The sequence below is a fragment of the Micromys minutus genome, assembly GCF_963924665.1.
Source record: "Micromys minutus genome assembly, chromosome: 1".
NCBI classification, from domain to species: Eukaryota; Metazoa; Chordata; class Mammalia; order Rodentia; family Muridae; genus Micromys; species Micromys minutus.
This window is the reverse complement of record NC_137969.1, coordinates 87,711,463-87,737,741: the sequence shown is the minus strand read 5'-3', so window position 1 is coordinate 87,737,741 and position 26,279 is coordinate 87,711,463. Positions and strand designations below refer to the sequence as shown.

The 26,279-nt window shown below is 43.8% G+C and overlaps 1 protein-coding gene across 1 annotated transcript in view; it reads left to right on the top strand.

The window, feature by feature from the left end:
- Positions 1 to 26,279, top strand: part of PLXNA2 (plexin A2) — a gene marked incomplete at its 5' end in the record, with an annotated part of 171,766 nt that overhangs the window by 87,642 nt on the left and 57,845 nt on the right. Inside the window, 5 exons of the mRNA XM_080926315.1 lie at positions 12,139 to 12,239; positions 15,261 to 15,384; positions 16,778 to 16,931; positions 17,440 to 17,536; positions 19,719 to 19,833. Coding sequence (XP_080782441.1) covers positions 12,139 to 12,239; positions 15,261 to 15,384; positions 16,778 to 16,931; positions 17,440 to 17,536; positions 19,719 to 19,833 — 591 coding nt within the window. The remainder of the gene's footprint in view (positions 1 to 12,138; positions 12,240 to 15,260; positions 15,385 to 16,777; positions 16,932 to 17,439; positions 17,537 to 19,718; positions 19,834 to 26,279) is intronic.

Sequence of the window (26,279 nt, the reverse complement as noted above, 5' to 3'; positions counted from 1 at the left end):
CTGTCCCATGGGAATCCTATCAGTTCCAGTAACACTCTGAGTGGCATGTCAGCTGAAAGCACAGATGGCCAGGCTCTGTGTTCAGAGCCATATATCTATACTAACCAGAGACCTGTCTCCCAAAATTCCAGCCCTACCAGGTATCTAGCAACACATAAGTACATTCATAGAGCTCCCTCAATCTCTCTACTTCATTGTGGGGAAATGTCTCTAACATTTAAGAACATTCTAGAGAAACTGACCCAGGTAACAACGTGTTAGAAAATAGGGATAAGAAGTGGCCAGTCTTTTGACAGATTAACCTCTGTGTAGCTTAGTGAACTAAGATTGACTGCAGCCTTCTCTGGAGCTGTGTTGAACTAGGTAGTATATGGGAAGGCAGCACCAAAAATATAGTCTCTCATTTAGTCCTGATCCAGCTCTTGCTCCCCCTAGAGAACTGTGTTCAATTGTCCCAGCAAGGAATAGGGTCTCTCTCCGACATTACAGATGTCAATCATCACCACGACCTTTTAGCCTTCCCAGTTCCTTCTCCTGCTCCAAAATTGAGCACCCAGCAGTCACTCCATAGCAGTACTGATGCTCCAGTCTCTCCTAATGTGTCACCCGTGGTGCATGGCCAGGCCCAACTCGATTACACTCCGGTGGTTAAAAGTCCAGGTCTAATTAGAGTTCCAGGGAATCAAGCCATTGTATTATTAATGATTCTCTGGCAATGTTCTGATTAAAACAGTAATTTTAATAAGCACAGCTCAATGCTAAGTGTTCACTGAGCTCCTAATTACATCAGTTATGACTTCAAAATTATTTAAAATTCTGCTTTTTGTGCAACTAGACACAGCACTCACCAATGAGGTACTCAGGTGATTTGGTGATTTTTTTCCATAATTAATTTCCTAAGTACTTCGTGTTTTTATGAGAGAAAGAAAAAAAAAAAAAAAGAAGGTATCTTTTGTCTCCCTTCCAGCTCTCCTAAACTTTCTTTACTCCTGTTGAGCTTAAGAGACTTGAAAGCATAGATTGCAGTTAAGCATCCATTGACAAAAGTGAGGAAATCAGTGAGGAATACAAAGATTTTTTAATAGTTCCCCACCACCAAGAGATAGTTGCAAAACTTCAACCTGTGATCACACACCTTACCTGGCTGCGTGAACACCATCAGCAGCCAGAAGGCACCCGATTCGTCAGCTCACCTCAGCCTTGCTTTCATTTCGACAAGAACATGTTGTGTCCTAAAGACTAGCAGTCACAGTTACCAGAAAACAGGGGAAATGGGGCTAAGAGACCACTCTGGATGAGTTCTAAAAAATCCCGAGTCACTTCAGTGGATAAAGACTACAGGCCATTAACTCCTCGGAAGACCCTAGAGTCTGAGACGATCTGGGTTTCAAAACCAAATGAGAGTTGGCACGTAGAATGTGTTTGAACATAAGATTATCTTATTATGAAGTTATCAAGCAGCACTCAGAAGTAACAGCGATGTCCATCTGACCCATGATGCAAGTGTGGTACTGTGCACTGATATATGTCCTGCCGCATCTCACTTCTGGTGGCTCTCATGGTCGTATGAGTTAACAGCAGCAGGCTTTTAGCATTATTAGCTTTCCACCAAGAATTCTGGGAGATGCATCTGAACATTGTTTTACTCCCACTTTCTCTTCAGAGAACAAATCTTGGAAGAGTCATATAGATCTCTAATAGGGCTAAACAGCCAGAAGCTCACCCTAGGGTAATAAGATACTGTTAACCCTAGGACTGATCTCAAACGCAGGTCTGTTCAGGGTTAAGATGGAAGTTCCTGACCAAGATTAAACTCCATTAATGGCAGCTTAAATTTGTCCCTACTCACAGCACTTTGAGCCTGGGCCTGATGCGTGTCCCCTGCCTTCCTGTCACAGCTATTTCTTACACCGTATTCCTTCTTCTGAGCTGCTGGTCCTGACCCTTACAGAGGAAAGACCAGGGAGAGATGAGGGAGATACACAGCTGAGACTGTCACAAATAGCTCCATGATCTCCAGCTGGCCAGTATCTGATTCTGTCATGTCTGGAAACTTGGTGACCTTGGGGATGCCCACAGCATCTATAACTGTGGTTCCCACCAGGCAGAGATGATTTTTCAGCTGACATTTCCCTCTGCCCTTATTTTCTAGAGGTTCCCTTAGTACCACCTTCAGGGATGCTTTGTGGGTTCATGGACACACAGATGGTTGTTTTTTTTAGTTTGAATAAGGTTTTTTGGCAGAGGAGGGGTTTGAGACAGGGTTTCTGTGTGTCTATGACTGTCCTAGAACTTGCTCTGTAGACCAGACTGGCCTTGAACTCAGAATAATCTGCTTTGTCACTACCTCCTGAGCATTAAAGGTGTGTGCCTTTATATTTACATTTAATTGTGTACATATACATATACATAATTTAAACCCACTAGTAACGTAATCCACTGTGAAATACCAGTTGTCCACACCCATTCTCACCTAACTGGGAACTTCATCTTGCTGCCCTCTCACTCACTTACTATTTAATGCTTTTCATACATCACCAGTATAGCTAAGATCAAAATTGGAAAGTTGAGCATGGTGTTCATTAAGAGCTTCTGCTTCTGTACCATTGTGAAATCAGACCAGGACCTTTGACTTTTGTCAAAAGTAACTGATTTCAGGAGCATTGATAAAACTTTCCTCTTTTTAAAAAGATTCCCATTCTCAGTTTTTATCTTAGATACCAAAGTCTGCCCCTTTGTTAGGCACCTTCAAAGACATTCTTACTCTGGGTCCCTGGCTAGCTAGCCTCCTCTTGGAATCGTCCCTTGACATGTCTGAACCCTAACCTCACCTTCCTATACTAAAGGCCATGAGCATTTTCTCCTATAAAGGGGATATGGGGTCAAACTTAGCCTTGTGGCCTATTTTTCATACTTTCCCAGTCACTAGAAGTCAAGAACCATAAATAGAGGGCAAAGCCAGAGCCCAGAGTCTATTAGGCAATAGTACAACATAGATAAAGCTGATCTCAATGTAATAAGGCTGGACTTGGACCCCATGGCCAGGAGCCTTGCTGGAGCCAGTTCTAGACACGGATCCAGTATAGACTGCAAGGATGGGAATGGCCAGGTAAAGGCATGTCACTTCCTTGTTACTCCACCTCTCCCAATATACCTTTACCCTCCTTGGATATGAGTGAATGCTGGATCTATAGGGAACTAGGACATTGCTAATCTCAGGCTCTAAGATAGGAGATCTGTTTGAATTATTTCTTAGCTCCTCTTTTGCTCAATCCTTCTCATCTCCTGCTCCCTATCCCACCTGTTTTCCCTAACTGAATAAATCCTCTGTTGTCATGGAGACAACACAGCATCAGCATTACTGATGATTCTCCGTAGCTCCCTCCAGAATTCTAAACTAGAAAGGGCCCCACTTCTGCCTTCCTAGTGTCTCCAGCCCAGGAGTCCTGCTGGAAAAACAGTGCACTATTGAAAGATACTGGGGTGTCTGTTTTGCCCTTTGCATTTCTACCCAATCTGTTTTACTTTCACCCATAACAGGCTAAGCTTAATTTGGCATTTCAGCCTAGAATCCTAGACCCTGTACAATGATGAAATCAGTTGTTGGAGGGACTGTACTGTTCTCTAGGTATTGTATTCTTCCCTTAGGATAGATGAGCAGGCCCAGCCCAGGGAGGAGACCAGGTGGAATGCTCAAGGACGCTGACAACACTAAAAGCTGGATCCCCCTGACATACATAAACTGCCCCCTCTAAGAGGACTGCTGTTGGAGAATGAATTGAGTGATTGAGCACCAACTGTGCCAAAGCCCATTTGTGAAGAGATGTCATATATGTCTCAACACAGAACTGATACTCCTGTTGTTTCCATAGTGTGGAAGGAAACAAAGACTCAAAGAGGTCTAAGCTTAGTGCTCTGTAAGTAATGAAAGCAGGACCTGAACTTGGAATGAGGGCTGTCTTCTAACTACTTCTTAAGCAGCATATACAATATCTGTTGTTCTAGAGGAAGTTCCTAGAGAGGCAGAGATCTACCTGCCTGCAATACCAGAGTAGGGTTCAGGGGGCCTCTGCTCACTAGAAGGTTAAATTGTGCTGTTTGTGGCCAGAGGCTTTGGATTCTATTCTTTCATCTTGTCTTCTGAAGGACCTATGTGGCAATTCATGAAAGAGGGGGAAATATGTCTGAAAATCTCAACCAACATTGTACTTCTCCCAGAATGACAGATAGCGTTAATTACTCTGAATTACTCAGCCACTACCCTCTCACCCAAGTCATTAAAAATAGATTTTCTCTTTGAACTCACTCTATCCTCAGATCTACAGATAGTTAGGAGTCTTAGGACATGACCTCAGGTCAACTCCGGGTCAGGAAGCTGTGTATTTCTGTAGCTGTGGCCACAGGCTTAAGAACTACTTCTATGTTGCTGGAATTTATACCTCCTTTTTCTTTGTGGCAATGCTCAGGACTTTCATAACTTAGAGTACAGGTAGGTCCTTGATGGCATTTGTATTATGAAGCTTTAAGGATATCTGGACATGATTATTGATATGTAAAGATAAAGATCTAGTCATGAAGATAAACATAATGACTACATTACTGGATGTTGATTGGTAGAAAAATATGGCTGCTGGAAGTATGGACTGAGAGGAACTCTGCCTGCTGGGGAAGTCTCAAGATCATCTGGTCTGGTAGTATTACCCCAGTATGATATAGTCATCACAGAAAGGCCTAGAGCCACACTGGTAACCACAGGCCAGACAGGAATAAAATCATTCCTCTTTTTCAGGAGACTCACATGGGTGGGACCTGCTTATGGCTCTTCCATTATGGTTCTGGCCATCATCAGTTAAGAAAACACCTCAGCAGCCAACCATTTTTCTTCATGATTTGTCTTCCTCTTACCTTCTTATCTCCTTTTGTGCGCTCTCTCTCTCTCTCTCTCTCTCTCTCTCTCTCTCTCTCTCTGATTCACAAACTGAAACACTGTTGAGGTGCAGGAAAGCAAAGGAGCAGAGAGGCATGCAGGAAGGATAGGCTGGCAGTCAGACCTGGAACAGTCGAGAAGGAGACGCTTTCCTTTAATTTTTGCTTTTACTCTCAACCTTGAAGTAGGAGATAGACAGACCAGGAAGGACTCTGTTTCTTCCACCTACAAGTCATGTGACTCTGACAGGTTACTTAATATGAGACTCTACATTCTAATGGGAAAACAAGACTAAAAGCATGTCTATATATGGTAAGAATAGGGGATAAATGAGAATATACATGTCAAGTGTCTGGGGGGTGGGGTCAGTGGCAGCTATTGGAATATTGTTCTTTCTGCTTTATTTTATTCCACATCCTGTGTTGACTGCTAAGCTCAGAGCAAGGTGATGTCATCCAGCAGTCTGTCAGCCACCTGATCTTATTGGAGTCCCCATACTTTTACCCTGTCCCTGGGTGGCTTTGGATATCCAGTACTCAATAAGCTTTGTCCCTATGCAGGAAAAGACAGGAATGGAATTAATTTTGGATAGAGACATAACAGGCCAAGGGGCTGTAGTACAAGGTAGGTCTAGAGGTGTGACTTAGAGTGGCTATCTCATGTATATCTGAGAGAGTCAGAGCTATAGGTGGGCTTTGCTGACCACTAGCAGTCTTTTGCTCACTGTGAGGACCTTAATCTCCACTGGCGTAGGAGCAGGACAGATCCTTACTGGGTTTTCTACAGTGTTTACAACAAATTACAATACTGGCAAGACTTAATGGGGAAAGGGGTTTGACAGACAACAAGACCCATCACCTATCCCATCAGCTAGCAGGTACAGCAGGTACGGGTGGCCTCAAACCTCCTGGACCTACTCTAATCCAACTTCAGATCTGGCTCATCATCTCTCTCCTGAGATTGGCCTTTCCTATCCACAGCGGGGGCCTACGCAGCTTGTCGGAGGGAAAAAGCCACTCTGCGTGACAGTCAGGGAAGACAACTCTTTGGAGCCTTAATTTTCTGTTGGATCCAGCGTGGATCACAATATACAATAAAACCCAATGGCCTGCTCTCTTGGGAGTTGTGCAGATCAAATTAATTTAACCCCCTTTGTAGTAGGCCTTTGTTTACACAGCACCCAGGGAATGATTCTCTGGCATGTCATCGCCCTGTCTACCGAAGACTGTCAGATCATTTCTCAAAATTGGCATTGGGATGCGGAAGAGAAGAAAATGGGCTCAGCTGAAATCCTACAAACTCGGGGCAAAACAGTCTGTAAGGAAGGACTGCCACAAAAGGCACAGAGGGAGGAAAGAGGCCAGGGAGTCATTTCCATCAGTTTCAGCTGCTGTGTGCTTTGCCCATGGCCCTGGGGATCAGACTGTTGTTGACTAGGCCAACTGCATGCTCAAGCCAGGCTGGCTATGGCACCTCCCACCCTGTCACCTGGCTCTCAGCCACGGAGAAGGCCTGTGTTTTTTTCTTTGTGTAAGGAGTAGGGCACACATGTAGGGACAGGTGTCCCATCTGGCAGGGGGCAAGCAAATTCCAGAGAAGCAGAGGATTAGATGCTCAGTGTCTGGGGAACAGCTTTCTCTTATCCTTTCCCTCCTACCCTGTCTCATTTACATGGCCCCAAAGGAATCCTGTGAGAGTCTAAATACCATATTCCAGCTGCTACCCTGGCAGCAAGTGGCTAGCTGCTGCTTTGGCCTCTGAGCCACTGCTATACCTTGATTTTACCTCCATTATAGCTTTTACTCCACTGGAATGAGACTTTATTCTGACTGAACTGTGAGTTCTAACAGGGCAGAGAATGTACGCCTTTGTCTCACAAATTAGTTCAGAAAAGTTTCACCGAACACCTCAGAGACCCTGGGATTCAGGTATGATCTATATCATAGAAAGTTATACTTTCAAGTCGGATGTTTCTCTGGAAGGTCCAGATACCCAAGCCATTTTGCTCCTTCCAGGTTTTCATACAGGTTAGCAGATGAACACTACTGTTCTGTCCTATTGGACAGTCAGATTTAAGGTCTTGCTCTATTACGTCTGGGAATTCTTGCATTTGGAAAGTCATGCATGTTTCTGTGGACAGAGATTGTACAAGGTCTCTGCCCAGTATGAGGGTGGCTGTTCTATCAGGGTCACAGAATCATCTCTCTGAGAATGGTCTTCAAGAACTGCAGGAACAAGGGAGATTCTAGTAGCTTCCCCCAGAGACTTGTCCCAGCAACCAATCACAACCTTCGGATAACCCTAATGAGCTGCCCAGTGTACTGAGTAGAGAGATTTTGGGGAAGAGACCCCCACACACATACCCCACTGAGCCCTACTAATTAAGGTCCCAGAAGGCACCAAGGATGCAGGGCCCCCTGGGCCACAGGAGCTAAGAGCATAGCATGAGTCATCTTTAATTAGGACTATTTCTTAAGTAAATGACTTAATGGGACAGTTATATTCATTAGAAGTGTAATTATGAGATATAAGCTCAAACAGGAAAGAATGTGGAGTGTGAGGGTGGAAACCAGTCAGAGACAGTAGCTCTTGGGTGCCAGGAAGGCAGCAGGCATGTAGGGGCAGGAGATGATGCCCTTCTATCCGAGCCCTCCTATGCAATTCATCTCCTAAGCCAATACAGGAATCTGAGATCCTAGCACTCACTGGAGGGGCTTTAGCCCAGTTAAGATGAAATAATAGCCAAACACTGATTAAAGAGTCCAGGAATGACCCATTAAACTCTGAATCAACCCTGGAAAAGCTCTGCCCCCCAACATATCATGGCCACTTTAGGTAAAAATGCCCATTCTCCTGAGGCCTGAGGCCTGATTCTATCTGGTCCCAGCAAGTGCAAGACTACCTGCTGGGCTCAACACAGATCAGCCCCAAACTTCTCAGGTTTAAACCTTGTTATTTGAAGACTTAAAAGAACTTAATTTCTCAAGCAAGGTATGGGGGCACACAAAGGCAAGAGGAAGGAGATTTCAGAGTCTGCCTAAGCTGCCTAGAAAGATCTTGTCTCAAAAAATAAACTAAAATATAACTTCAAATCTAATGGAGGAAGCCCATTTCTCCTTGGGTTTGAAGAAATCCTCAGAGCCCATTTGCATCCTGGCTCTTAAAACACTACTCCTCCCATAACTAAGGGCAGCCTGGTTCTGGTTTTTCCTGACCCCAAGACCTGCCATTTAAAGATGTCATAAGAAGCTTAAGTCAGCTGTGCCAGAGGCCCCTAAACATCAGCACAGCTAAAGACCAGCTGGAGAGATGGCAGTCTGACCGAGCAGACCGGACTTTGTTGTCTAACCTCATGATGATGAATGTGGTTGTAGTTCAAGGACTGAGCATTGAGCGGCCCAGCTCCTTGGTAGACCCTATTTATAAAAGAGATTCTTTTGACCTGTAAATAACAGGCTAAGGACTTCAGTGACATTCTACACAACTAGCTCCGTTGGCCTTCCCTAGCCTTCTCAAGGAAACCGAAGCCCACATTTCTAATATGCATTGCCACCCTGTCCTCATCCTGGCTCCTTGGAGGGACACTGCTTTCCCGGGATGTGGGTCTATCCTCCTGAAATATATTAAAGTTATTCATCCTGAAGGGCCCAGGCCATGCCAGACTTACACAAAATCCTTCTGGCAGCACAGGCAGATAAACCAAATGTTGGCAACAGTCAGAAGCTGCAGGCTTGGTTGCTACTTTCCCAGTAGCTACATTTCAATCAGTAAAATATCTCATTTAACCCAATATATGTAAAACACTGGATTTTGGAGATGTCAGTATCAAATTCCTCTTGTGACGCTTGCTTTTCTTTCCTTTACGAAGTCTCCAGGATCAGTATACATTAGATATTTATAGCACACCTCAATTTGGACTAGCACTTTCAGATACTCAATGGGTACACAGGTCTAGTGATGGTCATATTGGACACTGAAGACACCAGTGTCTTTCCTCCTTCAGAATCCCTTCTGCCTTTTTGCATGTTACCCCTAGAATGTAGCGCTTTGGTCTTGTGATAGATCGTAGGCAGTCAGATTCGATAGCTGTGTTTTAATGCTGTTTGTTTGTTTGTTTTTATTTTCCAGAAGTGTGTACTATTAACCTACATGGACCACCAGACCAAAAGCACTAGCTGACAGTTGAAACTAGAGTTATGTGATGGTACACAGAGGGCAGGTCCACGGGAGCTTCCTACTGTAAGGGTCTCCTCCCAGTCTCTGTGGTAGCTGTCACTCTGATTTGTGCCTAACTAGTAGATCATAAAGAATAATGCAAGTTCTCAAGTTCTCCTTCCTTCTAAGTTTCCTGTTTCGCTCTACTCTGCCTTAAAAAAAAAAAGTCACACCAGGAGGGCCCAGGAAACAGGAAAAATAGTTGTGCTGTTGGTTTCATGTTTGGAGAAGAACAGGGTTTCACTATCTCCATGGCACTTGGCATGAAAGTGGGCTTTGTTGCTAGAGACACTGCTTTCATTCAAGGCCCCCGTTCCCAGCTGCTGAGAGCCGGGCTGTGTTTTGACAGACGGGCCGAATGCAATGCAGACAGTTGTTTTAATTTCCAGCCAGATGCAGACATCACTCACAAGGAGCCCGAAACCCAAGAAAGGGAATGGGCACTGGACTGCTGCTCTTAGGCCTTGCAGAGTAGACCAGAGGAGGCCAACAGACGCCTCTTGGGTCTTGGAGTCCCAGATATTCTGAGAAATTTAGAATCATGAGGTCTGGACTTGGCGCCTGTTTCTCCAGGAAGCATGTCAGAAAGGTACTTCTTGTAGGTATTGCTAACTATGAGGCGGTTTCAAGGATTTTTCCTTGGTAGTGATAACTAGATGTTTTCTTCTAACTGTCAGATCTTGAGCTGGAAAGCTAAGTAGGAAGAGTATTTGCTGCACAAGCATGAGGATCTGAAATCAGATCCCTAGAATCCACATAGAGCCGGGCTTGGCAACATGGTTTAGAATCCCTCTGCTACTACAGCAGGGTTCAGGGGGAGAGGGGCTCAAGGAGAATCCCTGGGAACTCACAGGCCAGCTAGCTTGTAGTATGTCTTAGTGAACAAGAAGAGCAGTTACCAACAAGGTAAGAAGCAAAGGCTGACACCTGAAATTGTCTTCTGACCACATGTGCACTGTGGCAAATGCATGCCTGCACACACACACACACACACACACACACACACACACACACACACACACACACACATTGGACAAAGTGACTGTTGCTGATCGGACACTGAATTTCTTTTGCCAAGCTTTCTTGTCTGACACTCTAAGTCTGTTTTGGTGGTCCATGATATCATTAGACTCTTTCCCTATTACATTATCCTAACAGGTCATATCAGACTGATCTAAAATCAGCTCAAACCCTCAGATACATTATGCTTGAGGTTTTTAAAACAATGATTCCCCAACCTATGCTCGAGGTGTCTACGTTTTAAACCAAATTTCCAGATTTTATGCTTACTTTCCCTACATCTTGTTTCCTTATCAAAGTGGTTAATTTTTAAGGTTCAGCATGTCTGTCACTCAGTTTTATTAAGTGTTATGGTGTACTAAGAGTGGGTAGGCCTAGAATGATATACTGTCTCTCTCAGCCTACAGGTTCAAGTTAGAATGAATTTATTTGTGACTTTTGCTCATGATGATCCTTCAGCTTGGAAAGCATAGTGGGTCTCTCCATCCAGTGACTCTTCTCTTCATCATCCTCTTCTTCCTTCTCCTCTTCTCCCTTCTCCCCTTCATTCTTTTCTTTCTATTTCTGTTCTTTTCATAAGACTGAGTTTTTACTTTGTAGCCCAGGCTAGCCTTGAATTCACTATGTAGCACAGGCTAGGTAACTTATGTATAATACTCCTATCTTAGCTCCCATTCAAAACTCAAGTGCTAGAATTCCAGACATGTGCCAGCATGTTCAGCTGGATACATTCTCATCCTTGAAGACTTGCTCTTCACCTCCATCTCCGTCTTCTTGACAGATTAGCTGGAATGTCCTCCTGAGCACACACAGCACTTAGTGCCAATTCTAAGTTCCAATACTGAGCAACATACAGAGGAGTTCTTAGTTGGGACTTGCTGACTCCTGTGAAGTGTTGGACTTTGTGCTGGCTGAATCTGTGCCATGTGTTGTGGATTCTCTATAGCTAAACATCAAGGTAGGCACAGAGCTGACATTCAATAAGCTTTCCCTGAGTTCACCATGTTAGGATCCATGTTACTCCTCTGGAAAGGACTTTGTGAGCATGTTCCCCTAATATTTTTATTCCCCTGCCAGAGGCAGAATGTTGTCACTGGGCCACAGGTCATGTTTTCACCTGGGCTCACACTTCTAGTAGGTGACAGTCCTTCATGGCTTAGCAAATAAGTTTGTATTTCCAACCCGGCATGTATTTTTGCAACTCAGAGGCCTCTTACCCAGCCAGCAACAGATACCTAAGATAGGTCAAATGGAAAACTTCAGTCCCCTAGCCTTTGTTGTCACATATGCTGGACAGGTGCAGGAGCGTGGTGGCCACACACACCCTGCGCAGGCGCTGGCCAGGCTCCTCCAGAAAACCAGGAGGGTTTCAAAACCTGGGCTTTGGGAGGTTTGTGGGAGGGGTAGGGTTTGATCTGCAAATTCCCACTAAGCAGTCAGAGCAGAATCAAACAGGCAGCTCTTCTCTGTGGAGATTCCCATTTTGCCAGACTTTCCAAAGAATGAGAGATTTACTAGAGAAACTGAATGCAGACATCAGAGAATGGGATAATTGGATCCAGGTGGTACACTTGGTTGGCTATGAATATTATTTGATGGGAAAAGTTTCTCCCCCCACCCCATGTGTGCTGTGCAGGAAGGATGTCTTAGCCCAAGCCCAGCTGAAAGCTCTTCAGAGATGAGTTTGTGCCACTCAATAGCCTTTTAGCAGAATTAACCATTTTCAACACTTGCCAGGCTCTCAAAAGACACTGATGGAAAGAAGCAAAGTAGGCTGGAGGATTCTCTTCCTACCCTTGGTAAAAACCAGAGTCTGGAGCTACCATTCAGATACTTTCTGTTTAGGGTTAGCGTCTTCAAACTTGCCTACGATGAGATGGAAATACCTTAACAGGAATAAAGGAGAGAGTTTTGAAAACACATCTTCAGGTTGTCACAACATGACCTTCCCGTGCTCCTTTTCCTCTCTCTGCCAGGTCACCAGGGTCCCTGTTGAATCATGTGAGCAGTATACAACTTGTGGAGAGTGTCTAAGCTCAGGGGATCCTCATTGTGGCTGGTGTGCCCTGCACAACATGTAAGTTTGTGGTGTTCAGAAGACTGAGGGTGGTGGAATGAACAGTAAAGGAATTTTCCTCTTTTGAACAGTCGAGCTTATAAATGAGATACAATGAGGAAGACTGAGAGGCCACAGGGTTTGCTTTTTGCATGCAGAGTCCTTTGCTCATCTTCTCGGCCACTTTAAAACCATATAACTATGTTCTCATGTGACTGTGAAAGTCACAGGGCAGCTGTAGAATCCTAAAATTTCCAAATGCCTCTTACACTGTCTGGACAAGAAGCCGGGCTAAGGCTTACAGACCAGATGGTAGGATGCCAGAACTTGAAATCTGTACTCCGGCTGCTGTGTGACCCTAGATGGGTCCCCTGACAACTCTGGGTCTCCATTTCTCCTTTGCCTATTTCACAGGTGAATTGTGAAACCTAAATGAAATAATAAGTGCTTTGGAAATAAAGAAGAGGCAACACAAATCAAAATAATTATTAAGGTCTCTGTACCCTTGGGAGGACCCTTCTGGCCTCATTATTCCATGATTCCAAGAAGTCTGCATTGCATCCAACTGGCCACATATCCCTATTCAAATACATCCCACCACTGAACAACAGCTCAATAGAAATGCAAAATCACACTTAAACTTCCTAATTTGAGGAGTCTCAGAGGAAGAGAAAAAGGGTGAAAGCCCTAAAACAGGAGCCTGGCTAGGGATTCTGTTGCCCAATAGTGTTGGAAACTCCATGGCACCAGGCCAACTAGCAAAGCGTTTCTATGAAATGTGCTGGGTTTGGGGTGGAGGAGGAGGCAGAGGGCCAGAGTTCAGGGTCCTGCACAATAGCTCTTGGCTTTCAGCCTCTGCAGCAGGTGTTGGGAGGGCTCTGAGGGAGGGAGGGAGGGGGGCTTCACAGATGCAAAATCTGGACTGGATTTAAGCCCACTAACAAAGGATTGAGTCCCTGCTTGGGTTTTGGAGGTAAGAGACTTCTCAAAAATTTTTTTACAGAAGTGATCTCAACAAAACCTGGACAGTAAGTTTCCATGTAAGTCAGTCAGGGGGTCAAAATGCCAGAGCCAGCAACTCTGCTCCAGAAATGGAAAAGCTGGTAAAGTTGTCAGATTTCGGTGCTCCTGATTCAAGACCCTGCAGGTTCTTTCTCTGAGAATTTGACAGTTCCCCCACAGCTACAGGAAAATGTCCCAGGCTTTCAGTAGTCACACTCCGAAGTAGTCACTCACCTGTCCCATCTACATACATCCTGCCCCACCCTTCCTCCCTGTCTTTCTCTCTAGGCTTTGGTGCCCCTTACACTCTGCATGCAGAATTACAGTTTGGTGTTGCTGTTTACTTTCTCCAGCTTGGATCAGCACCTATTATTGGGTCAGCATTGACCCCATCTTTCAACTTCCCTAGAACTCCTCATTGTTCCCCTGGCCCAGGTCAGCTGTGTCTTCTAGAAGGATGGAACTCTATCAAGATTTCCTCTGCCCACTGAACTCCTTACTTCCCTTAAGGGGATCATCTCCACCTCCCTGTGTACATAGCTTCCAGACATTCTGCCTAACAAGCTTGCCTGGGGACAGGAGCTGCATCTTTTATATGCAGGTTTCTCATTACCTGGCATTCATATCTTCAGCAGACCCTCTTGTACTGTTCTCCTACCTACCCCCAAGACTGCCCAGGACAGTGAGGACCCATCAACTTCAGCCTTAGGCCTGAAAGCCAGCATCTTCTAAAACAGTAGAAGATTGAAGCAGAGGGCTGATAACAGAACCTCTGGGTCCTATGGGATTTGAAACACACCCCCCCCCCCATTGCTTCTGTATGATTTGCCCCTACAAGTCTGTTATTGTCTCCCAGACTATTTATCTCTGTTAGGGTTGTTGCCATAAATAGTATGATTTTTTTTTTTTCCAAAAAGAGCCATTTCAGTTAGTCAATGAGATAAAGGCTGTAGTCAAGAGCTCACTTTAAAGCCATCATAAGGATTCACTTAAACCTCCATAATTCTTCCTTTGACAGCACTCATATTTGAATCCATTATGTACTTGGAAGGGAAGAGGGGAGGAACTTGGGTAGTCAGAGTAGGAAAAACTGCTTGACTGTGGAATACAGTAGTACTATGCCCTGTGGCTGTTGGGTTTGGAACTACACTGGCCCTGAGCCTATCCCATAAGACACAGCAGATAGCAGCCCAAACTTCTGAGTTCAGACAACACCTTACTTACCTGTCACTGAGGAATGAAGAGCTTGAAGCCAGACATGATTTCAGGAGAAATGACTATGTGGGCTTCCTGACACAGGCCACCCTGGACACCTGCTTTGTCGGTCTCTTTGACTTAAGGCATTATTTCATGACACAAACATTTATTTAAAATATAGCTTGTGACAGGTAGACTATCTCATTGAATAAAACACGATCTCTTCCTTAAAAGAACTATTCAGTCAAAGATCACATACATCCTGTCTCACAACAAAGACCTTCATTTGTTAACACCTTTGGGGGAAAGTGTTGTCATTAATTGCTATTTTTAATTTCAGTGCCCTCTAGCATGGAGATGCATAGACTAAATGCCAAGCTGCATGCTGAGTACTATTGCACTTTACTCAGAGTAGCCTTACAAGACAGGGTTTTATCATCATCCTTGCTAATTTAGGGATGAGAAAACAGAAAAGAGAAATATTAACTTGACCAGTGGGACCCAGCTAGCAGGTAACAGGCCTGGTATTAGAGACTAACCCTCTAGCTGTAGGGTTCACATTTGTATCCCTCTTTCTCAAGTACCCCTAATTTCTTACTAGAGCTTTCCAGAGTACTAGCATGGTGTTCTTATGGTATTCTTGGTGGTTAGGTGCCTAACCAGCATCTTGGTTTGAAATTAATGCCTCTTTCTGTGAAATAACTTTAGCTTCACGTGACAGTGGACACCTGAGAATACAGTGAAAGTCATCACAAGGCGACAGGAAATAGTGCTGGGGGCAGCAACATACCCTTACCCAGGGTCAGTGGAGCCATGACTTCTTATGAATCTGTGTTTATGTAGGTGTTCCCGAAGGGACAAATGCCAACGGGCCTGGGAAGCAAATCGATTTGCTGCCAGCATCAGCCAGTGCATGAGCCTTGAGGTGCATCCCAACAGCATCTCTGTGTCAGACCACAGCCGGCTGGTGAGTATGCAGTAGGGAGGACCAGAACACGGAGCATACTTCTTTAATACCTGCACGTACTGATCAGGATTTCAGTGCTAATATCACACACATACACACACATGGGGGGGGGGGGGAGACAGACAGACAGACAGACAGACCTTTGGTAACTCCTGTTGTTACGGGCATAGTCACCACATTCTGCACATTTATTATCCACAGATCTATTTTGTAAATCTGGATTTTGCATTTAGCTAAAAAAAGAAAATCTATGGTGTCATACAGTACTTAACAGAACATTCTTACAACATGGTTGGTGTGATTTCGGTCTTCTGTTTGTTAATTATTCAAGAAAGCCTTAGTTTGCCACTACCCTTAGAGGAGGCAGAAGAACAATTAAAAGAAGACTGAGACCCATCCAAAGTGTACGCTTGAAAAGGATATTAAACATAATAAAATAGCCACCTGTCAAGGTACAACTCAAAATATTCCATGTCCTTAGGCCATAACTGCAATTTCATTGTGAAAGTTTTATGAGCTTCATGAATGTTAATTAGCTAATGAACCTTCCATAGTTTCGGTTCATTCGTACCCCCACCAAGAGGCCTTGGCTAAAGTTACATTAATGAAACCATCAGGGAGGCTGTGCCTGTCGTGAGAGCTGAGGACAAACTACTTGAAAAGTGGCTTGAGTTCAAAACAACTTTTTTTTTTTTCTAAATTCTCAAAGTCTGTTTTTTCCCCTCTGCCACGAAACTCTGTAAACTTAGAAATGCTGGAGACTTGGATAGTAGATGTTATTTAGCCATCAGTGAGTCTTTTCTGATTCTTGTGAGTTTTGTGAGCCTCCTGCCCCAGACCAGGGCACTGCTGGAAAGTAGAAGGCCCAGAGAGAAGAGAGGAGCAGAAGCTCTGGGGCATACAGTTTCCAAATAAATGGATGAATGGTACCCAGGGCAAGGATCTGCTTCCTTCTGCCAGCCTAGCTTCATACTTGGCCAGCCTCCACCCTGATGAAGCTTACACTCTCAGGAGCCCAAGCTAAGGCCTGTGGTAAAGTCCCAAGCTCATGACTCACTTGCAGGTCCCTCTGTACATTGCAACTAATTTCCAAGTCACATAGAGCAGGGTCTGAGATAAATGTCAGTAGAAACCCCCTGACTTCCTTAAACACCAAGTACTTTCCGATGCTGGACAAGATTGAAGAAGTAACAAAAGAAATCTTTATGAAGACTGTTGACCCCCACACAAAACACAACCACTTGTTATTCTAATTGTTCAGTGCCAGAGATGGAAGATCACTAGACCAGTGCTCTTCTTTTATAGATGAGATCAAGGGGGTCCCAGAGCAATAAGGTCTTGACAGGGACCCTTGTCTGGTGCCTGTTCTTCTGAGTTCTTGTTTCTCCTACAGCTCAGCCTGATTGTGAATGATGCTCCCAACCTCTCTGAGGGTATTGCCTGTGCCTTTGGGAACCTGACTGAAGTGGAGGGTCAGGTGTCTGGGAGTCAAGTCATCTGCATCTCACCTGGACCCAAGGATGTCCCTGTCATCCCTCTGGATCAAGGTATGGACTATGCCAAAAGATCCATGAATGCCTTGGTGAGCTTAGGAGTCATAAAATAGGCATAAAGCTACCTGACCGGTACTCACATAACAGATGCTAATATTGGCTTATGCAACTTGTTTGAGTTTGTAAGCACATTGCTATGCCAAAGCGAGATTAAAGGAAGAAAATGTTCATTCCTCCTGGGCTGAGAATGTATAATGTACATCGTGCCCACTTCCTGTCCTTTCTAGAAATAGGTGGGATTTGGGCAATAGATTACTTTGAGCTCCTTCCACATAACGTGGTTTGAACGATTCTTGAGCTAATGTCAGTAATTGATCATGCCTAGCCAAGACAAGGGACTCATGGAATCTGTTATTGAGGGACAGACTGAGATTCTCTGGGGGAAAAGCAGATTCAGGTAGGCTTTCTCTACCATCTGTACTCCTGAGTGGTTCTATGACATGGCCTTCCCCTCAGGGTGTTCACCGGGCCCCAGGTTCTCTCACTCTATCTTCTCTTGCAGACTGGTTTGGCTTAGAGCTGCAACTGAGATCCAAAGAGACAGGAAAGATCTTTGTCAGCACCGAATTCAAGTTCTATAACTGCAGTGCCCACCAACTGTAAGCATGCCTCAAAGGGAGCCTTGCCTGAGTCTGGGTGTGGGAATGGGGTTTCACTTCTTCCCTCTAGGGCAAGACTTATGCAGTAGTCACATTAACATCTCTCTAGCAGGGCTCGCACATGTTCATTTGAGTGGCAGTTACTCACCACAGACCATTTCGTTTCTTTGGCCTCACCATTGTACACATCCCCAATTCTGAAGCTCAGATGGTAAGAAGAGGGTCCTGACCTAGAAGCTGTAAGAAGAGGTCTTCACTTCAGCCAATTGGCAGTGGATTTGAAGGCAGGGACTGCAGTGGGTGTGAAAGCTATGCACACAAAGAAGGTGCATAAGAAGCTTCCTTTCTCAGTATCCAACGAGAGGGCCTGGGCTGGAAGAGGCAGAAGAGGTTTTAAGTTCCGTGTGCAACATATCTCTCCTTAGTATATGTTATGAGCCAGATACAAGAGGAACGAGAGGTGGAAAATGGCTAGAGGCACCCAAGGCAGGGCAGAAAGACTGAAACAAAACTAGATAAAAATGACCACTAACCCACTACATTTCAACCCCCAGATAACCCAGCTTGGGAATTACTGACTTTTTTTTTTTTTAGAGGGAGGGCCTGTCAACCTTCATAGTCTAAGACGGTGGTAACAGAATCTATTGTTTGTGAGATAGCAATCCAGTGTGAAGTCACCACATTCAGTGATGGATTCCTATATCAAGGAAGATGCTGTCACAGGCAGCAAGTTTCAGCAGAGAAAAACAAGTCTCCTTGACAGCCAAGATTCTATTTTATTTTTCAACATTATCTTACCCTTCTCTACTCCTGGCATTCTATTAAAATTCATGGTATCAAGTTCAGTTCCCCCGGTTTTTAATAGGGTAAGCTGAGACCCTCAGACAGTAAGTGCTCCAATGACAGTGACAAAAGCAGACAGTAGAAGACTCAGGTTAGAGTCCAACAAATATTGTTTCTTTTAGCCTAGACTATATTCAGTTTTTATTTGTTGAAACATATATTCTCAAAAGTCTATTAGTGATGGAATACATAAAATAGCATTGACTCAAACTCAGAAACAACGTGATTTTAGACATGACTAACCTTGGGTGTTCATGGCTAGAAAAAGTTTTTTTCTAGGGTATGTATGGACCTAGTCACCTCATACTTGATCTACTAGCCTGAGACCCCTAAATGGAAGCCCCTACCACTCAGACTTAATAAGATCCCCACCAGGTGGCGCCAGATTGCAGACTTATTTCTGTTTGTAACTGGTATAGTTCTGAAAGGCTATCATATAGAAACTGAGGAGGAAGACCAGAACTCTCAGTACATTTCTACCACAGTGGTTTGCACACTCACAGAGCCTCCAGGTAATCCCAAAAGGAAAAACGTGCTCTCTCTGGGAAAAACATGTATGCCATAGGCACAGGCTATTTCTCCATGCTGGGGCCCTTTGTGATAAGGGGCAAAGCCACCATTCAATAATGTAAATTTTCCAAGCTCAGAAACACAAGTGCTGTGAACCAAATTTTGAATAGTCAAGTGTTATTCACGCTGTTGAAATAATAGGTGCTTTAACTTCTTGAAAACAACGATCACATTTAACTTTTTTTTTTTTTTTGAAAAACAAAGTTTTTTTCCATGCTTTATTTCACAACACCAAACAGCCCTGAGGACTACACAGGAACGTGTTGTAACAGACAGATGAAGAAATGTTAATGCACAGAATGAGTGACTTATTCAAGGTGACATCACTGCTGGCAGCAGAATACAGATAGAACCGGATCTCTGCCTCTCTACTCTTTCAAATAGCTGCTCTTATTGATAACCCATGATATACTAGCATTAACTACTGGCAATTAGAGTTTTATAAATCTAATTCATAGTATTTACCAATATCTGTGGTTTAAATGCTCTGACCATAGTCAATTTCAGTCCATTAGAGGAAAAGTCTAGCTTGCAAAATTCCTGAAAATATAAACCAGCACACCACTCTTTTGTAGGCTAAACTATTTCCACTGCTGTTCTAGTTTATTGCTAAGTTTTTGGCCCCATGAACATCTTAGATGCAGAGTTCACATTCTCATATTAGATGGTCTACCAGTTCATCTTCCCAAGAATGAGAAGAGAATGTAAAGATAACAGACTTCCTTTATAACAGGCTTGTATGGCTGGCCCTCTTGTCTCCTCCTTGCAGGTGCCTGTCCTGCGTTAACAGCGCCTTCCGCTGCCATTGGTGCAAGTACCGTAACCTCTGCACACATGACCCTACAACCTGTTCCTTCCAGGAAGGCAGGATCAACATTTCAGAGGTAAGAATATTCTCTTGTGGCATAACAACATTCTCCAAAAAGCAGTCTCTTTGCTTCCTAAATGGTCTCTCCAGTGGCTCAACCATCTTTCATCCTGGCCTACCATGGTCACCTTATCAGAGATTCTGCATGTTGTAAATAAATGATATTATAAAGTTCAATGAAGTCATGATGTAAATAAATGATATTATAATGTTCAATGAAGTGTCAGCAGAAGGCCCCCAAGAAGAGGCTAAATCTGTTAGACTACTAAGACTGTATTCTAGAGTGTAAAGGTGATTGCTGGTTGAGACGAAAAGCTCAGAGGAAGCATACCCAGCAAACAGACCCCATGCTCTGAGAGACTGTAATGAATGCTGTCTATTCTTTGGGCCTAGCTCTTTGCTTGGCTGTAGACTTACTGTGCTTCAATACAACATTCACTCTTAACCATTTTTTCATGCCAACTTTTCATCCAACTCTAAATTTCAATGATTCTTTGACTCTGATGTATTACTGGGTGGGTGGCCTTGGAGACAGAAAGAAATCCAGCTAGCAAAAAGCACTGAACATTGCCAAAAGTCCTATTATATTATCTGGTTGAAGCTCCTTCTCTAAAATCTGGTCTGCCTTTGTTATTGATACAGTGAAATATCATGTTCATCTTTACTGTGAATATTCCACTTATTACCAATTATTCACAGAGCTTGGTTCTCTCACATTCCCCCAATATGCCTCAGCTCCATGAAGTCTGCTTCTCAATTTCCCTTCCTTTTGTCTATTTTTCATGCCCGGGGTAGCCAATTATAACTAGACAATTAGGACCTTACACACACACACACACACACACACACACACACACACACATACACACATACCTTTTTCAGTATTTTAGAAAACTTGCAGATACTAATGAGAGACTGTGACTTTTCTTACACTATTGTAGCCTTTATAGATGTATTTGTCCCTCTCCTGCACTGAACTAGAAGCTGCTTGAAAGCAAAGGCCACATCTTATCTTTAAGTCCTAATACTTTACCAGTGAATGTTTTTAGAATGCATAGATGGGGGAGGGGAGCAGAACGGGGTGAACTAAATCTAAGTGATAGGGACTGCTACTTGTAAGTGATGTTCTAAAATTAGTTTCTTGGCTCTCTCAATCTTCACAGTCGTGCTGGTTGCTTATATGGCTAGCCATAAAATAGACCTTGGCATGTTTGGAAACAGATATATACCTGGCATTCAACAACTCATCCTTTCTGAAATGATCTGTTTTATATGCAGTTTTTAAAAAGCACAAGTAGTCTGTCTGTATTGAGAGGAACAGACAACAGATAGTAGTTATAACCCTATAACTAGTATTTAAGACAGACCCACCCACCATTGCCTCAGAATGATAGAGCCAGGTATCCAGTCCCTAGGGCAATCTATAAAAAATTCTCTTCTAGTCATTAGGCATGCTACAATGCTACATTGATCTTAATGGATACTTAAGGGAATTAATTCCAGGCCTGGGATTCTGCAGAAGTTTGAAGCCAGCCTTCTTGGGATAGGGGCTTAAGTGCAGAAGGTTTGGAGCAGGAGTTAACACAGCCTAGGGGCCAATGAAAGAATGACCATGGGGAGCAAGCCACTACAGAAGAGCCAAGGGCTAGGCAGTGGAAGGTTAATAATCACTATCTTCAAAAAGTGGCTACTGAGGTTTTGAAGTTCCTTCATACACTGGAAGAGGAAAGCGAGAACCCAGGAAGAAGCTGGTGCATATCAGGACAAAGAGCAACTCTGTGTCTCTGGAGGCTACCCTTTCAGGCAGATAGAAATCCAAAGCCCAGACTGAGGGTGACCTGCAGCTGGAGCAAGGGCAAGCAGATTGTCATAGGGAGCAAGACAAATAAACTATGGTGGGGAGGTCTGAGGGCTGAGACCCAGAAGAAGAATTGGAAGCAGGCCCAGCCCCCTTCACCACAAGGAGCCACTGAAGCACAGTTCCTCTTGAGTAGCAAATGAAAGATCTGAAAGTCCAGAGAAATGCCTCCCTGTTGCTCAGGATTAAATGATCACCAAAAGACCTTGCAGCAAATGCAGACTCACATCCTCTGTTCAGTCGAACTTTTACTTTTTAGCGTCTGGGCTGTGGGTGCCTTGCCCTCTTCTCTCCTTCTCCCCATGTCCCCATTAGAGGGCAGATGCTCTCTTGCCCTCATGCATGCTGTCTGTTGGCACAACACTGGAACTAAATAAGGCTGTGAGGGAATCCCAGAAACCATCCAGCTGCTGACTTGACTCAGCGAAGGAAATGGAGTACAGTTTCATAGCACAGGGACTAGGGCCTCTTTCTCAAAGTCCTAAAATACAACTAAATCTTCTAGCCACAGCTGACAACACATTGCTTCTTAGTCTTTGGCTTATAGGCTCAGCTTTTTTTTTTCTGTTCAAAGCTCTGCTTTAGGGGACCTCACTCCCCAAAGTTCAAAGAATAACAGGAAAGCATGAGCACAGCTTGGCTAAAGTTGTTTCAGGGACTGTAAAAATCCCTCAGATATCTTTTTAGGGTTACTAGAATATCTTTTTACTAATTCCCTCAAGCCCCTCCTCCAACGTTGAATCAAAATTTCATGCCTGTATACTTGGTAGAAGCAATGTATCACTGATTAGCACTGCCAATTAGCACCACCGATTAGCAACACTGCAACAGTCACGCCTCATGTGTTCATGGTTCTGCACCTGTGGCACAGTTCTCAGCGTGCCTTCCCAGGACTGTGCCATCAGCATCACCTGAAAACCTGCTAGAAATTCAAGTTCATGGGTGCTATCCCAGACGAAGCAAAAGAGTGAGAATCACTGAAGATGGCATTTCAGTTGACTCTCTAAGCTGAACGCAGTTTCATTTAACTCTCTTATCTGACATCTATAGTAACCAGGAGGCCAACAACTTATAGATATTCCCCAGGGCTATGGAAAATTCGGCATCCAGAAAAATCTGACTCATGTGCTCTCTCAGAAAATTGGGAGCTATGAGCATATTGATCCCCATGGCCATGGTTATGCTTGTAGGCATGGCTTTGGTCTGACTCCTTGCCGTTGGTCATGAAGGCTCAATTGTGGCTGCACCACCACAAATCTATCTCCAAAGATGGACATGTATCCCATGAAAGAGTCAGAAAGACCATATTTCAGAGGTTTATCTACTCAATCCTTCCAGAAGCTACTGGGCCAAATCTACAATGAAGTCTGACAAGGAAGAACTGACAAGCTAGACCAAAGTACATGCAATTCTACAAAAAGAGTACACTAGCTTACATCTACTTCATATTTTCATGTGTACATTCACCTTGTTTGTGAATAAATTCCATTTAGTCTTCACTATTTATTAAGCTGATTCTGTGACAGACAAAACTGAGGCTGAGTATTCCCTCTGGTTGTTGGTCCAAAAAATGAGGATGTTGGAAAGTGACTTTGAATAAGGTTGAACCTCCTGACTCTGCCACATTTGTGAATATCCAACAAATGCACAGTAATCATTGTCACAGTTGTTAGAACAGCCTGTTACCACACAGTCACTGCATATCCCTCCTTTGTTAATCTAGTCATCAGGTATGACTGACTCCAGTTTGTACATGAAAAAGCAGAACTTTATCCAGACTATCATCTTTGAAAGTGCCAGGCTTCATCTTCTCTATGCCCTCCCTCAGTTAGAGCCCCTTAGCTTTCTGACAGGCTGTCTAAACCTCTACTTCTCTGCAACACAGTGTTAGCAGGCAGTGTGCACAGGAGAATGTATGGTTGCCAGCCTTGAAGGCTCATCTCCCCCCACAGCTGAAATAGGCCTAGTGAGATGTAGATACAGAAATCTCTTTGTTACAGCAATCCCAAAGGGGAAGCTAGAACCAAATATAGCCGATTAGCTGACCAGGAAGCTAGCTGCTCTCACTCTTTGAAGCCCAGTAGGTGAAGATAATGACATTGCCACCTGGAAGAAGTCCTTTTGAGGACCAAGAGGTCCTCAGCACTGAATTAGGGGAATCCCGACCAACGTGGATGGGCATCAAGGCAGTCTCCCTGCCTCTTACTGGGGTGTTCGAAAGCAGGACCTCTGATCACTTTCATTTAAACGGGAACACCTGCTGTAGAGGCTGGACTGCAGACTGCAATGTGAGGTATTAAGAGGAGAGAAGATGACCTAGGCCTGTTGTTGGGAAATCTGAAGGGTCATCAATATTTGACAAATTTTGACAAACATCTTTACATTCTACAAAAATGTTATTTAGGGTTATTGACCTCCTTGTTCTTAGGATAGAAACATCATTCTCTCTTTTTCTCCCCTCTCCCTGCTCTCATCCTCCTTTTCCATTTCTCTCCCTTCTCCTTTAACCCACTTTTTTACTCTATCCCATGATTATGTGTGTGTGTGTGTGTGTGTGTGTGTGTGTGTGTGTGTGTGTGTGTGTGTGCAAACAAAAATAGATGGGACCTGTTACCTTCCCAAGCCCCAGATGTATTAACTTTCCAGCAACCCTGAGACTCCTTGGCTGTCAGTTCTCCTGATTCCGCCCTTGGCCTCACCATTGTGGTTTCTACACCCAAACTCCTGCCCTTCACTCATGACCTCATGGATCCATCTCACTGACCAGGTCTGCATCTTACTTGCTGCCAAAGATGCAGATTGTAAACTTGGAACCCCAACCTCTTTCTTCCTTGACACTGGGAATAGAAGAAAAGTCCTTTTCTACCTGACCCCAGAGCAGCTGCCAAATAAACGATGCCCAGTGTATCCTTTTGCTACTAGGTCAATCTTGAGCATTTTTAGGCATTAGGGGAGAGCCTATTCATCATCTAAAAAACTAGTTTTTAAAGGCCGAAAAGAACACAGTTTTCTAAAATTCTAGACTGTTCTTTGAAAATGCATGACTCACAAATAACTCCTGCCCATGACTGTAACTCCTCTAAGCTGGATGTGTGTTGGCACATATGAGTATATTCAGTTATTATTCCACAGCCGAGAGGACATGGACTGGTTCCAGAATCTTTACAGATTTCAAGTCCCTTCTGTTAAACAGTGTTATATTTTCACAAAGCCATACACATTTTGTCCTCTACCTTAAATGATCTCTAGGTTACTCAGAACTACCTATCATTCTGTGTCAGTGCAATGTGAGTATTTGCTTTCTTTATTTGAGGAACTATCACAGTGCGAACCCTGTGTGTATCTACTACATGTATGACTTTTGTTTTTCAAATATCTTTGGTCCTTGACTGATGGAATCCATGGATACTGAAGGCCAAATATGGGTAGTTTTTTTTTTTTTTTTTTTGTCATCAAAGATATAAAGATGCTACAGCCTAATTTGCTTACTAGAGACATAATATTTTCAAAATCATATCTTTAATATCCTAGGCCTTCTAAAATTTAAATTTGTTCTCTAAACTCATTAGAGAAACAAGAACTTGTTACACAAATTGATTCAAAATCTGAATCAATCAATCAATATTTATCTATATATGACACCTTTAAGTCTGTACACACATGCATGCATATACACACATGTACACACACATACACACACAAAATACACATACACACATACATGCACACACACCATTATACATCAAATTTATTTCTATCATAAAGTCTAACCTGTTAGATTCTAGCTAGATTTTTAGCTGCTGGCTGGGTGTGCTTCTTTTCAGAGGGATACCTGGGTTTCCTGGGTTTCCTGGCTATAAATCTATGAAAGACTCTGTCAAAAGTGCCTGCAGGGGATGAAAGCAAAAGAGCAGTAAAGAACAAGTTTATGAGTTGGCAGCATAAGCAACCTGCTCCTAAACTGGAACCCATCTGTTCTGGGATTCCTTCTGACCCTGTCCGATCAGAAAACCTGCTTGCTGGAGTCCTCCTATGCAGTGACTGGTAGGCAGGAGAGGCTAAGCTTACCCTGGAAGTCTTCCTAGTCCTTCCAGACAGGTCTCTAGGAAATTCTGGCTCTAGCTCTGTATAATTGGTCATACTCCTCAATAGATATGTTTGTGCCTATAGGTAAGTATAGAGTTCCAGAAACCATGGCTACAGACAACCAGTTGTAGTCCCAGCTTGAGAATCAAATTGCTTCTCAAGTCTCCCTTATTTGTCACCAGCCTCCAAAGTTGAAACTAAAAAGAAGCTTCAGAATTCTTTTTCCTATTGCTTTCTCTTCCCCTGTATAACCACCTTCCTGTAAACAATGGCTAAGTGTCCACTATACATCTGACATAAGATGAAGACTTAGGATGTAGGGTACAAAGGTTCAGACTCAGACTTTGAGAGCATCACAGCCCACCCCCAAATCCACAGGAATTGTAGCTCCACAGATTCAGTGCAAGCATGGGGCAATACCCAGAGTTCTACCTGAAGTTCTACCTGGGGAAAAGGGTCAGGCCAGCCTTCCTGAGCCAAGTTGGAAGGCTGGGTAACAGATGATCCAGCTATCTGAT